Source organism: Nyctibius grandis, chromosome 4 (assembly GCF_013368605.1).
Source record: "Nyctibius grandis isolate bNycGra1 chromosome 4, bNycGra1.pri, whole genome shotgun sequence".
Lineage (NCBI taxonomy): Eukaryota > Metazoa > Chordata > Aves > Nyctibiiformes > Nyctibiidae > Nyctibius > Nyctibius grandis.
Window position 1 is genome coordinate 74,970,191 of NC_090661.1, and position 12,041 is coordinate 74,982,231.

Genomic DNA, 12,041 nt, shown 5'->3' on the forward strand with positions numbered 1-12,041 from the left:
TAGTAACTTGGCTGATTGTCGGCTTGCTCAGTGGAAAGAATGTGGCTGTATACACGACTGTCTGCTCCAGCACTGCAGGTCACCCTGTCAATGCTTCTGTCTCCAACATGTTCTGGAGGAGGATGCAAGAGGGTAGATGGTGCCCAGACTTTACAGACACACATTGCTCATCCCACTTGGGGTTTGCTGTTTTGTACCCAGTCAAAAGCTTCTATGATAATGGCCTCGTTCTCCTGGACCACTTTTATTTTCGTAAAATGAAGCATGCACACTGAGTGTGAGGACATTAAGCAACATTCTGAGCGCTCTCTGCTTGATGTTGTTTAGTACCTGCTCTGCAATATGCTAAATATTTTATTCTCAGCTTTTTTGATGTTGTTTTGGTTGACAGACAGGGGAGTGTTTAGTCATTTTAATATAAATACCTATGAAGGTGAAAATTGAGAGTCTCACCTTTTACATCCCCCATGTTTGCATGAAACGCGCAGCTTAATGATGAATAGATCACTAAACACAGATGTACAGGAACCCTTTCTACGATGTCCGACATAATAACAGCTCTATGCTCTGAATTCAGAGAAATGTGCAAAGGAGAAAGAAATCAAGAGACAAAACCCAATCCACTCCTAAGAATACATAATAGCATTTTGTGATTGCATTTTGGCCCTAAACACTATTCTTAAGATTTTATTGAATGACAGTACTGCACAGGTCTTTCAGCATCAGGCCTAGCTAGTATTTTCTAGCTGTATTGCAATTAGTAGAGTATGTTTTGTATCAGCTATGCTAGTTAAAAATCACACAAAATCCTAATCTGCAAATTTTGTGTGGCGTTGTAATGCTTTGTAATCATACTGAAAAACCTACATCAGACAGTACTGCAAAAATCTCCCAGACCAGCCCTGTCACTGCTGCCGGCTTTCCTGACAAAACTGGTGGTGAAGACCAGAGGGCTCAGCCAGGCACTTGTGGTTTGGTCACGGAAACACCTTGCTCTGTGCAGAGCAGGGGTATGTGATGCGGTGGTAGACCGCTGGCCAGGCACACATCAGCCATACTTCCACCATGGCATCAGTGGTGGCAGAGGCTTGGTGCAGACTTTTGGGTTTCAAACATTTTACAAGTTCAAGAACCCTGAAACTGTCCAATACTCATCTAAATGTACTTTCATAGCCCGGGTGAGCTAATCAGTTATTTAAGTCCTGCAGCTTCACTGGAATTTGGATCTGAGTGCTTATCACAAAGCACTTTCCAGCTGTATAATTTTCCATCCCAGTTCCTCATGTAGTAATACTGTATATAATGTTTTTCTCTTTGTAATAAATATTCTTTATGAAGAAAATTGTATATGTTCTGCCAAATGTTGAATGGGAGGGATCCAGCCAAACTGAAATGATAACTGATAAAGCTTGCTGAATTGTTTTGAAATATGTATTTGTAAATGTATTGGAAGGATCTCCACTCACATTCTGGATGTGTACATACAGTGTGGGTTAACAAAATTCACTGGTTGGAATGGAGCCCTGGATAGATTTTGCAAGTCCTCCTTGTACAGAAGGGTTTCAGTTACATCAGATTATGTGGCCTGATGGAAAAAACAAGTCATTTGATCTCAACATAAATACTAGCAATAGGGGATACATGACAATAGTTTCTGATAGGACTCCCTGTATTCCTTACATTAATGATAAAGAACTTCTCTTGTATTGGGAGAATTTGTCAATCACTGTATAAAATAATGCATGTTCCTTCTGTCACTGGACTGCATAGATTTTTAGGTTTACAAATAACATTTTGCGAAACTACGTATTTTAATGCAACAAATTAATTGATGAAATATGTAGTATGTAATAGATCTATTACTCATTTATACAGTTGCATTTCCCAGGATGATTTTTAGAGTCTTCTCTCCAGTGGCAGTTTTTGGGGTGAGCTGCAAGGATTGCTGCATTATTGAGCCTGATTCCTGCCCACATGTGCAGCAGTATCACTGCGCTGTGCAGAAATCAGCCTGACATGGCCCTGGACGGATGAGCTAGCCCTGAAGAATCAAGGCTGTCCTAAAGCTCTCCTGTGGTGAGCGAAGTGGCCCTTCTGCCCAAGGACTTTTCTGTAGGTCAGGGTTGCAGAAGCTGACTGGGAACAAGAGCTATTTACCTTTCGGCTGCGGGGAGGCATGAGCTGGGTAATTTGCCGCATCCAGACCTGGCGAGGAGCAGCTCTTGCCCGCTCCGTCGGTGCATGCTCCGACACATGGTCTGTGAACCAGCAATGGAAAAGGCAGCGGCTGGGCCAGCGCTGTCGCTCTTTGATTGCGGGGAGGGGAGGATGGAGAGGTCATCCAGTGACATTCACTGTCCGTGTGTGAAGTTTTACAGACTCCGTTGGATATTTTTTGCACTTTGAATAAATAGTGATCCCAAGTAGAACACGCATGATTTTTCTTTTCTGTTTCCTATGGCTATTCTCACTGTCTCACAGTTTAGCATCACAACTGCTCCTGCTCCAAAACAAGCCTCTCTCTCTACTGCACTGGTGATTCACACAAGACAGGCAATAGACAGAAACTTGTATAAGCTCTGTGTCATCTGGTGTCGGTCAGAAGAGAAACCCTGTACTTGCTGAACTGCGGGTGACATTTCAAACCATTAGGTAAACTGATTTTCGGCTGAATGTGACTTTCAAGGCTCTGGGTCAGATTTTCAGTAGCTTGAGACATGTAAAGAAGCAGGTAAATACCTCACTGGATTTTTTTGTTGCTGTTTTAACCAAAGGGGTGTTAGGCACCTCGTTTCAGCAGGGTTAGCTCAGGCAAGCTTCCCTCTCTTGTCACAAAATGTGTGAATGGAGCTGTCTCAGAGTTCAGGCAAGGAGAATATTCATCCCTGGAAACAATTTCTTACTTGGTTAAAGGCAGTCCTTGGCCAAACATGTCCTGTGAGAACCAAGATGAACACCTGAATATCTTTTGGAATTACTGCATTAGTAGCATTTTAAATAATTTTTTTGACACTTTGTTATGTTCAGTTTTCTTTTTTCCCTGGAAAATGTTTCCTCTCTTAATCTCTTTCTGTCAGGTTTTGATCAAGTTGTAGCTTTTTGGTGTCTCTCTCAAATATTTTGGCACTGTCAAGCAATATATTTTGGAATCTTTTGGAGTACAGTGCTCCCTACTTCTACTATTAAACCATTTTAAAATTTATTCTCGAGTGTTGGACCACTTCAGTAATACTTAGGAATAAAGCAACTGTCCACCTGTGTTAGGCAGGAGGTTGTGCTGGCTGCCTGGGCTGAGTGCTTTGGAGAGCAGTATGAGCCGCTCCTTGATGGGCACTTCATGTGATACATAACAAAGACAAGCTCCTCCTTCCACAGTAGCTTTTTATACTTATTTTGGAAATCAGATTAGTGTAAAATTGAAAGATTAAGGATAAGGTTTCAAAAAGAAAGTAATAGTGTTTTAAAAATTAATCCAAATAGCTCTGAACTGCACTGAAAAATTATTATTTCTTTTTCTTAAAAGGATCTGGAGAAAAGCAGCTATCAAAATGAGGGAACTGAGCAGAATGTGAATGAAATAATGTGCCCAAAGTAATTAAAAAGGAGTACTGCAAGTAGTTGAAGTGCAAGAAGAAATGTAAAAAATATGTTGAAGCTTTGAAACAAGTTTTTCCAAACATCTTTAAAAAGTGTCCAGATTATCTGGTGAGTAGATCCAGACAAAGGCTAATACTGGCTCTGCAATATTTTTAATGCCACATATGTATAAAAGTGCCACAAATGCAAAACACTGTTCAGACTGACAAACACCCTATTTCCACAGTGTGATTTAAACATGTTGGAAGGCTATTATTGCGTTAAGTGTGGTCACTTTCACATTTATTTCTGCGTGTCCAGAAAGAATAGACTAACAGGTCTTTAAATGATTAAAGAACGTAGGACACAAAAATGTGCATGTGCATATATATAAATTCATGAAAAAAATTAAGAAGCACCCAAAAATGTCAAGAAGGACAGTAAAACATTTTTCAAGATATTTTCAAAAATGAATGGGCATTGAAGAATGACTTTGAAAGTATTCCAATGGTAAAATAAAATCTAAAGGTTAAAAAGCTCCTGAAGAAGCTGACATCAAAGTCCCTCAATGTCAGAGTGTTCTGGGAATGTCTGAAATGTTTCAGGATTTATTTAATCAATAGTCAGTGCTACATTGCTGTGGCTTAGTGGGAGCTTCACCGGCTTTGAAGTCCATCAATAGAAGACACAAATTGTTGCCCAAAACAGAGCAAAAGAAATTACCCCTCATTTTACTTTCCTATTAATCAAATTTAAAAAGAAAGAATTTAGCAATTGCTAGCAAAGGTTCAAACTGATGAGAAATAAGTGTTTACAGCCCAGAGAGCAGGACCAGGAGCTTCTCAGAGACAGCAGCAAGCCTTGGAGTGGTGCCCATGTCTCCTGAGGGCTGGGGGCTGCTGGCGGTGACATGGGGCTGCTGCAGTCACACCCTGCGGGAGTGTGTAGGCCCTTGGCTCCTGGTTTTGGCATGGGAGATGGGACTCTGCTCCTGCCCTGAGTGCCTTGAGCAAGAGAAGAAGCTTTTCCTTTCTTCTGGAGGGTGAAAGGGGGTGGGTGGTGCCCCTTTGCCAGCTCTCTGTGGGGCTTGCTATGGTGGAGCTGGAGCTGCGGTGCTCCAGAGGACCCTACTGGGGCGTTGGGTTATTAAAAAAAAATTGTGAAAAGACCTGCAAGTTTGTACAGCTGCTGCTGTTGTTGAAGGCTTGTGAAGGAAAAGTGTTATTTACCTCTTTTCATGTCACTCCTCTTTTTTCAAAGCTGTTTTTTTTCAAGCCTGTACCATTTGCTGTTGCATGCACTGTAGCTGAAACACCCAACTGCAGCCTTCACCTCGTATGTCCTCGCCAGCAGGGATTTCTAACACTGATAGCTCTGGCAGAGGGACTGTAATTGTAAAGCATCAGACTGGACTTGATTTCTTACAGACCTGTGTGTGCCTGTCATTGTAAGATGGAGTTGGACTCCCTCACCATTGCTGGGAGCATGCAATGGGCATCCTTTCGGCGTCTGCTGTGGCAATAAGCACAGTCTCTTAAACTCCACTTCCCATACATTAGCAGACAATATCTCTATGGAGATTTATTTTGACAGCTTGGGTTTTAGACAGCTTGTTCTGCATTTTTTTGGCTTCAGCCAGGATGCCACATGACATTAAAGAGCAGCTGAACTGAGTGGACATCTGCTGTCACAAAAGTGACCGTTAAACTTACAGGCAGGCATAAACTGGGCTGAATTAAAAAGGCAACAAAAATCCTACTCCAGTAGGGAACATAAACATAATGGCTGCAGCTAACACTGTTTGGGGGATTTTTTTTTTCCTTTACATTTTTTTTTTCTTTTCTTTCCCCCCCCCACCTTCTCTACGCTAGAGAGTGGGTAGACTCTCTACCCATGAATTCATCTGATTTTGATAAGTAATTCACCACTATTTTCTCAGGTTAATACTGGATTTTCTAAGTACAGTTGGGGTTTGGAACTATTTAGAGAAATGGCCTCTCAAGCAGCAAATAAATATCAGCCTGAAAACAGCTGGAGCACTGGCCTATGACACCACTCTTTGAAAGACCATTTTCTGGCCTTGTAGAAGATAGGTGGGACTGGGAGGAGAGCTCACGTGGGAGAAACAAAACAACTGCAATTCTTTATGTTAAACAATCAACTAATTTATTTAAATTAATGTATTTCATTCTAACAGCGAAGCCTGGCTGAACTTTTACTTACTGCATCCCAGGACATTCGGCATTATTATGCACCTGTACTGTGCCCAAAGATATACATGGAGGGGGAAAAGCCAATAGTTTTTACTCTGTATATAAATCTATTAATAAATAATGCTTTTCATGAAAGGTTGTTTTTTTTTTTTTTGAAGACATAGCTGCCATGTACTTTAAGACCCTCCCTGCAGGCCATGGAGGAGGGATGTGAAGGAGGTGCCTTCCCCTGCGAGCAAAGGAGGTTTTTGTTTTTTTTTTTTTGCAAGGTTGGATCTTAGAAGCAGAGAATCCCTCCTCCTGACCCGCCTAAAGCTGGAGACAACTGAACTGTCCCTGTCGAACCAGTGGCCTCCATGGTGTCATGTGTGCAGCTCACAAAGTGGGAAGTTTTCTAGTGCATTTCCCTCGCGAACCCCATGCACTGATGGGCATCGCCATCACCTTGTGAATAGCTGGCAAGCATGACTGGACAAGCCAATGACCTGGGTGGACTTCAGCCATTGCTCCCACCATGGAGATCACCTCTAATGCTCAACACCACCAAAACATTGGCTTTCTTCTGACTCTGCTGAAAGCTTTTCTCTCCCAGACTCTACAGCACACACAGGGGCAAACCCCAGGTTTGCTCCTGAGTCCTAGCTATATTTCAGCTGTGTCGTATGTTGTTTACCACTGTTATGACCAAATACTAATATCCAGTGTTATAATAAAGTGTAAAATTATAAAATTATTATTATTAAATAATGATATTATTGTTTTATTAGGGAATCTTTCCATGGCAGACTAGAGAAGAGGATCAAAGGCACTGGTGAGTGTAGTGTTTGTCTCCCCAGAGGCCCATGCTGATGCAGAGTGGGCATGGGGGTGAGGGGGGGGGGGGGGGGGGGGTGTCCCTGAGGCCCTCTGCTTCAGCAGCTGAGGGATGATCAGGCAGGACACAGCCTCCCATTGCAAATGCCGGTGTTGCTCCTGCAGCACTCTCTGTTTAGCCTGCCAGCCCTGCTGATGGCGCTTCCCTTTGCTGCTTAAGCTACACTGACAGTGCATAAGTTGTGTCTGCCTCAGCTCACAGGGTCTGTGCTGGTGCCACAGTCACTGCAACAGCAACAGCTTCACCAAGAAATGGCCCCAGCAGCCACCACAGTCAGGTGCAGGATTTATAGCTGCTGCATCCGCTGTGCTACAGAGCAGCAGCCTTTCTCCTTCGCTCACGGCTACGGACATGTTAAAAATGTAGGGCAGCTGTTGAAATATCAAGTACTGCACCGTGGACAAATAAGGAACTTCTCATTTAAAAAAAAACCAAAACCAAACAACCAACAAACCCCATATGCTGGTAGTTAGACACTGGGCATAGCGAGCAATGTCAGCCCAACAGGCTACTGCTTGTACTCGGGAGGCAATCAGGAAGCCTTGCAACAGTCCCCAGCCATTTCCCCACCAGTTCATTTTGCTGACTTGCCCTGAAATCAAAGCGCCTGTTAATTTAAAAGCTGCAGAATCAATCCTACATCTTCTGTAGGCTTACAGCAGCTACACTATTGCACATGCCCTCACAGCCATGTAGAGATCTAAGCCGTCACGCTATAAATATTTTTCTGTCCTGGTCCCATAGGTTAGAGGTTAAGTAGGTGCAGGCTAATCTTGATTTGTGACCCAGCTTCATATGTTCTGGCAGTGAGGTTAGGCCCCTTTCCTGGCAGCTGCCTTCTGCGGGCTGTAATGAAGCCCATACGCACTAGATGGCCCCAGGAGAACACAGTGCTGCTTCAAAATCATAACCCAAACCTGCTATTTTGGATTTAAAAAAAAGTTTAAAATCTGGTTACTCCAAATCCCTTCTCATAGAATTATTTAGACTGAACTTTTCAAGGTGACTGAAGGGCACTGAATCAGCACACATCTTCCAAGGGAAGCCAGAGAACTTAAAATATTGAAATAACACTGAAATTTTACATTTATACAATAGAGAGTAACTTCAAAGATCTTTTTCTCAGAGCAGCCAACAGACTGGCTACAGCTATGTTGCTGTTTTCATTACTCGCATGTAAGAATGGAGATAGTGGAGGGGGAAAGAAGTAGTTTCAGAGGAAAAAGTGCCATACTTCCTAGTTTCTGTGACAGAGCAACAAAGTTTGGGGAGTAGGGTTCTAACTTACCATGTGCAATAGCACACCCTGAACAGAGCTAAGGACAGGTTTTGTGGCCTGACGGCACTATGCACTGCCAGATTACAGCTGTGAAGTCTGGCCCTTCCTGTGGTTTTCTGCCTTTATGAATGCCATTAAAATACAGGAGATTGAGACAGACCCCTTGAAATAAAAAAAAAAAATAAAAATAGGCCTGGTTAAGTACTTGTAAGAATTTGGGAACAGAAGTGCTTTTGGCTCCATCGTCTTATTATCAACCAAATAAACGTGCCCGTCAAAAACCCCACAGCTAAAGAATAAATGCCAAGAGTGGGCCAGGGGTGATTTTTAGCACTTCTTTGACACAGGCTATGAACCATATTACATATCTTCTTTAGGGTTGGGTCCCCAGCAGGACTTATTTCTGCGTCAAGGAAGATTACAGCTAATAGGATTTGCTTCTTGGAGGCTGTTGGTGCAAACCCGGCACAGTGTTTTCTTAAAGGAGAATATGGACCCCATTTGTCATATCTTTCTTCTTCTTCTGGCCTTCCACAAGATAAACCCATCTGCTTCATCTTGTGTCACAGGATGCTCTTGTTCTCAAGACAGCTTCGGAAGGTAAGAATGCTAGTTACCTAGTTGTAGCATCAGCAAAGCAGCTCAGAGAGTCCCCATATATTTGCCGATGATGTGAGCACCAATACCAAACAGATGGCCGCATGGTACGCCTCCTCTAATACTTGAATAGTACTAGTTCGAGCATAGGATGAGATTTCTCTTATTTCCCTGAGATAGATATGTAGTTGCATACATAGCAATTTTTATGACTTAACTGTATTCTTTGTGGGAAAAATGGGTGTAAAACCTAGGGAAGGATGGATGTATGGAAGTGGTTTGTCACCCATAAACGTGGTGTGCGACCTGGAGAATTTTCTGGTTTCCTCCTTAGGAGTTTGCTCTGCATGTCTACACTGCTGAAGCAGATCCCTGCAAACATCCCTCAGGACATCCGGAAAGTTAGAATAGAAAATTCTCACCTAACAGAATTGCCTCGTGGGTCTTTTGAGAACATTAGTGCCTTGGAGTATCTCTGGCTCAATTTTAACAACATCACGGTGATGCACATCAAGAGCCTGGAATATCTGCCGGCTCTGAAGGAGCTCCGCTTGCAAGGGAACAAATTAAGTTCGGTGCCATGGACAGCATTTCAAGACACCCCGGCTCTGAAAATCCTGGATCTGAAGCACAACCGGCTGGATGTCCTTCCAGAACATGCGCTCCGCTATTTGCCCAGCCTGACCTATTTAGATCTATCCTCAAATCAGCTTACTGTCATATCCAGGGATGTCTTCTACAGCTGGCCCATCTACCAGAGAAGCCAGACGGTGGAGGGGCAGATAGAAGCTATTTCCAGTGCTGTCCTGGCCCTTCATGACAACCCCTGGATTTGTGACTGTCGCTTGCGGGGATTTATCCAGTTTATCAAGTCAGTCGGCCCACCTATTATTCTGATGAATTCCTATTTAACTTGCTCAAGCCCGAAATTCAGGGCAGGGAAGTTTTTTCATGAAGTGGAGCTCAACAGCTGCATGAAGCCCCTGACCTCAGCCCTTGACACCAACCTGACAGTCCCAGTGGGGATGAATGTCACCCTGACCTGCTTTGTGCAAGCCAGCCCTTCCCCAGCTGTCTGGTGGACCTATGCACTCAAACTTTTAAGGGCATTTAATGGTAAGCAAAGCTTTTTCTTCCTTTTTTTTTTTTTCCTCCATTAAAAATTTATGTTCTGCCATTCTACTTATTTAGGTCTTCAGGCCATTACAGCCACCACACCAGCTCTCAGCCCCTTTAGAGCATCACAGTTATTGTGGTGGCAATAATCCAAATAATAATCTTAATCATCCTACGTGTCTAAGCATGTCTGACCAGCATGAGAAGAGTTGCATCATGCAGGATATCAGTCAAAGATGAAAGGAGCATGGCCTCATTTTTACACAATTATTTTATGTGTGGATTTTTTTTTTAGTAGTAGTTCTTTCATTGTGACACATAAGGTAAGAACAATTAATAATACATCAGTCATACATATATAATAAATATGTGGTTATCTAGACATGCATATATATTTACACTATATATTATATACTATGTATATATGCTTATATTTGTATGTACATGTGTTTGTAGGAGCATGTGTATGCATGCACTTGTATGTTTCTATACTATTCCCATATGTTTTTCTCAAGAAATACCCACACAACCCACAAAACCCTGCCACCCTGTTGCCTGGCTGTGTCCATTCATGTTCTACGACCAAAGCAGAGGTTGTTGTTCTCCATAAGCCTTGCTTATTTATATTCTTTATTGAGGGCCTTGTAATATGAGGCCTTTTCCTCTTCCTCCCTGCCCAGCTCAGCTCTTACCGCCCTTCCTCACGTTTATTTTTACTAAAAGCCTTCAATAGGACAAGTTGCTATATTCACCATGTAACTTAATAACACATATGGGCACTGCACAAGTTATGTGTGTTCCTAATAGGCCAGCTAGCTAAATAAGATAGCATTAGCCCTTAATCCTGGACTGATAGTTGCTTTAATTGCAGTGTTGTAGCAGCACTAGTGCATCTTTCCACAAGCACGTGCTGAATTACTTACCTACAGACGTACTGACCACAGCCACGTGCCCCTGTTTGGGCAGGCAACAGGGTGTTTCATACTGTTCTTAAGGCTGCATCTCACTTCCAGCCCACACACCTCTTTTTGGCTCTAGCTTCGAGACCAACATTTTTCTGCACTCAATCCTAATGGAGGACAGACCGTGTCCAAAATGCAGCTGTGCCTCCCGCACCTCAGTGGCTCTCCCTGGCTTGGCCTGACCTGAGCACACTGATGGCACATGGGCGGCTTGTCCTCTGCCCACAGCAGCCTCCCCAGCCACTTGTGCTGGGATGGAGGTCGGACGCACTCCCTGTCTCCTGTGCTCGGGTGTCCTGGTGCATTTATAGCCTTTTGGCCTGGACAATGCTCCACTGATGAGCTCTGTGAGGTTCAGCGCACTCCTGCGCCCATCTTCCTCTTTCCCTCGTCAGGGCAGGTCCTGCCTGGCCTCCTGGTCCCCATCCCACACCGGAGAGGTTGTGGGGCTGCCCCCAGGGCACAGTGTCTCCCTGACTGCATGGGCAGGAGGGTTCCCTGCCTGCTGGCTCAACTCCCCTCTGCCCGCAGTGTCCACCAAGGCCATCAGCGAGGAGACCGTCCGCTCAGAGCTGCTGATCCCGGTGGCACAGCCAGTGGATGCCGGCAGCTACACCTGCACGGCCGCCAACTTCTTGGGCAATACGTCGGTGGCCATTACCCTCCAGGTGGGGGCCCCGTGGGTGTCCACTACCACCCCGGGCTGGGCTCCTATCGCCCCTGCTGAGCCGGGTGCCCATGTAGAAGTGCGCATCGCCAAGCAGACAGTCTATGGCATCACCCTGGAGTGGTTCGCGGCGGCGGCAGCAGCAGCGGAGCCGAGCGAGACCTGGTACACCCTACTGGTGGGCCGCTACGACGCCGCCCAGAAGGACACCATCTACATCGGCCCGGGCATCAACACCTACTCGGTGACCGACCTGCTGCCCGCCACCAAGTACGAGGTCTGCGTGGCCGTGCGCAACCACGTGCCCCGCAAGGGCCAGTGTGTCGTCTTCGTCACGGGCAGCGACATCAGCCAGCTGGAGCAACGTGAGAAGCTCATCCACATCATCGTCATCGTCTGCGCCATGGTGCTGGCTGTGCCTGCCGGCATGTACGCCTGCACTGCCGAGGCCCGCCCTGGCTGCCTGACCCGCTGCCCCGGCGCCTGCCCCTGCCGCCGCCGCAGGGGCCAGGCACAGGCCGCCGGCAGCAAGGAGAGCACGCTGGACAGCCTGCCCGCCGGCAGCGAGGATGGGCTCTGCCACCCCGAGGGCGGCCACGGCACCTGGCAGTCCCCGGCCCACGAGGAGCCTGGCAAGACCCCACCGCCCCACAGGAACAGCGCCGACCTCTACTAGCGCGGCCCCTGCCTGTCCCACCAATGCGGCCGCAGCGTCACCTTTTACAGATGACCTCGAGCCACAACATGTGCTGGTTTT

The 12,041-nt window shown here is 45.4% G+C and overlaps 1 protein-coding gene across 1 annotated transcript; it reads left to right on the forward strand.

Moving 5' to 3' along the window:
• Positions 1-8,432: 8,432 nt before the first annotated feature.
• On the forward strand, positions 8,433-11,960 carry LRIT2 (leucine rich repeat, Ig-like and transmembrane domains 2). The gene is made up of 3 exons (XM_068399808.1): positions 8,433-8,542; positions 8,874-9,655; positions 11,149-11,960. The coding sequence occupies exons 1-3, from the start codon at positions 8,433-8,435 to the stop codon at positions 11,958-11,960; spliced, it is 1,704 nt and encodes a 567-aa protein (XP_068255909.1).
• The last annotated feature ends 81 nt before the right edge of the window (positions 11,961-12,041 follow it).

Coding starts and splice junctions, on each gene's coding strand:
- LRIT2 (XM_068399808.1), top strand. CDS start 8,433: ATGGACCCCATTTGTCATATCTTTCTTCTTCTTCTGGCCTTCCACAAG. Junction 8,543..8,873: donor TCTCAAGACAGCTTCGGAAG/GTAAGAATGCTA, acceptor TTTCCTCCTTAG/GAGTTTGCTCTGCATGTCTA. Junction 9,656..11,148: donor ACTTTTAAGGGCATTTAATG/GTAAGCAAAGCT, acceptor CTCTGCCCGCAG/TGTCCACCAAGGCCATCAGC.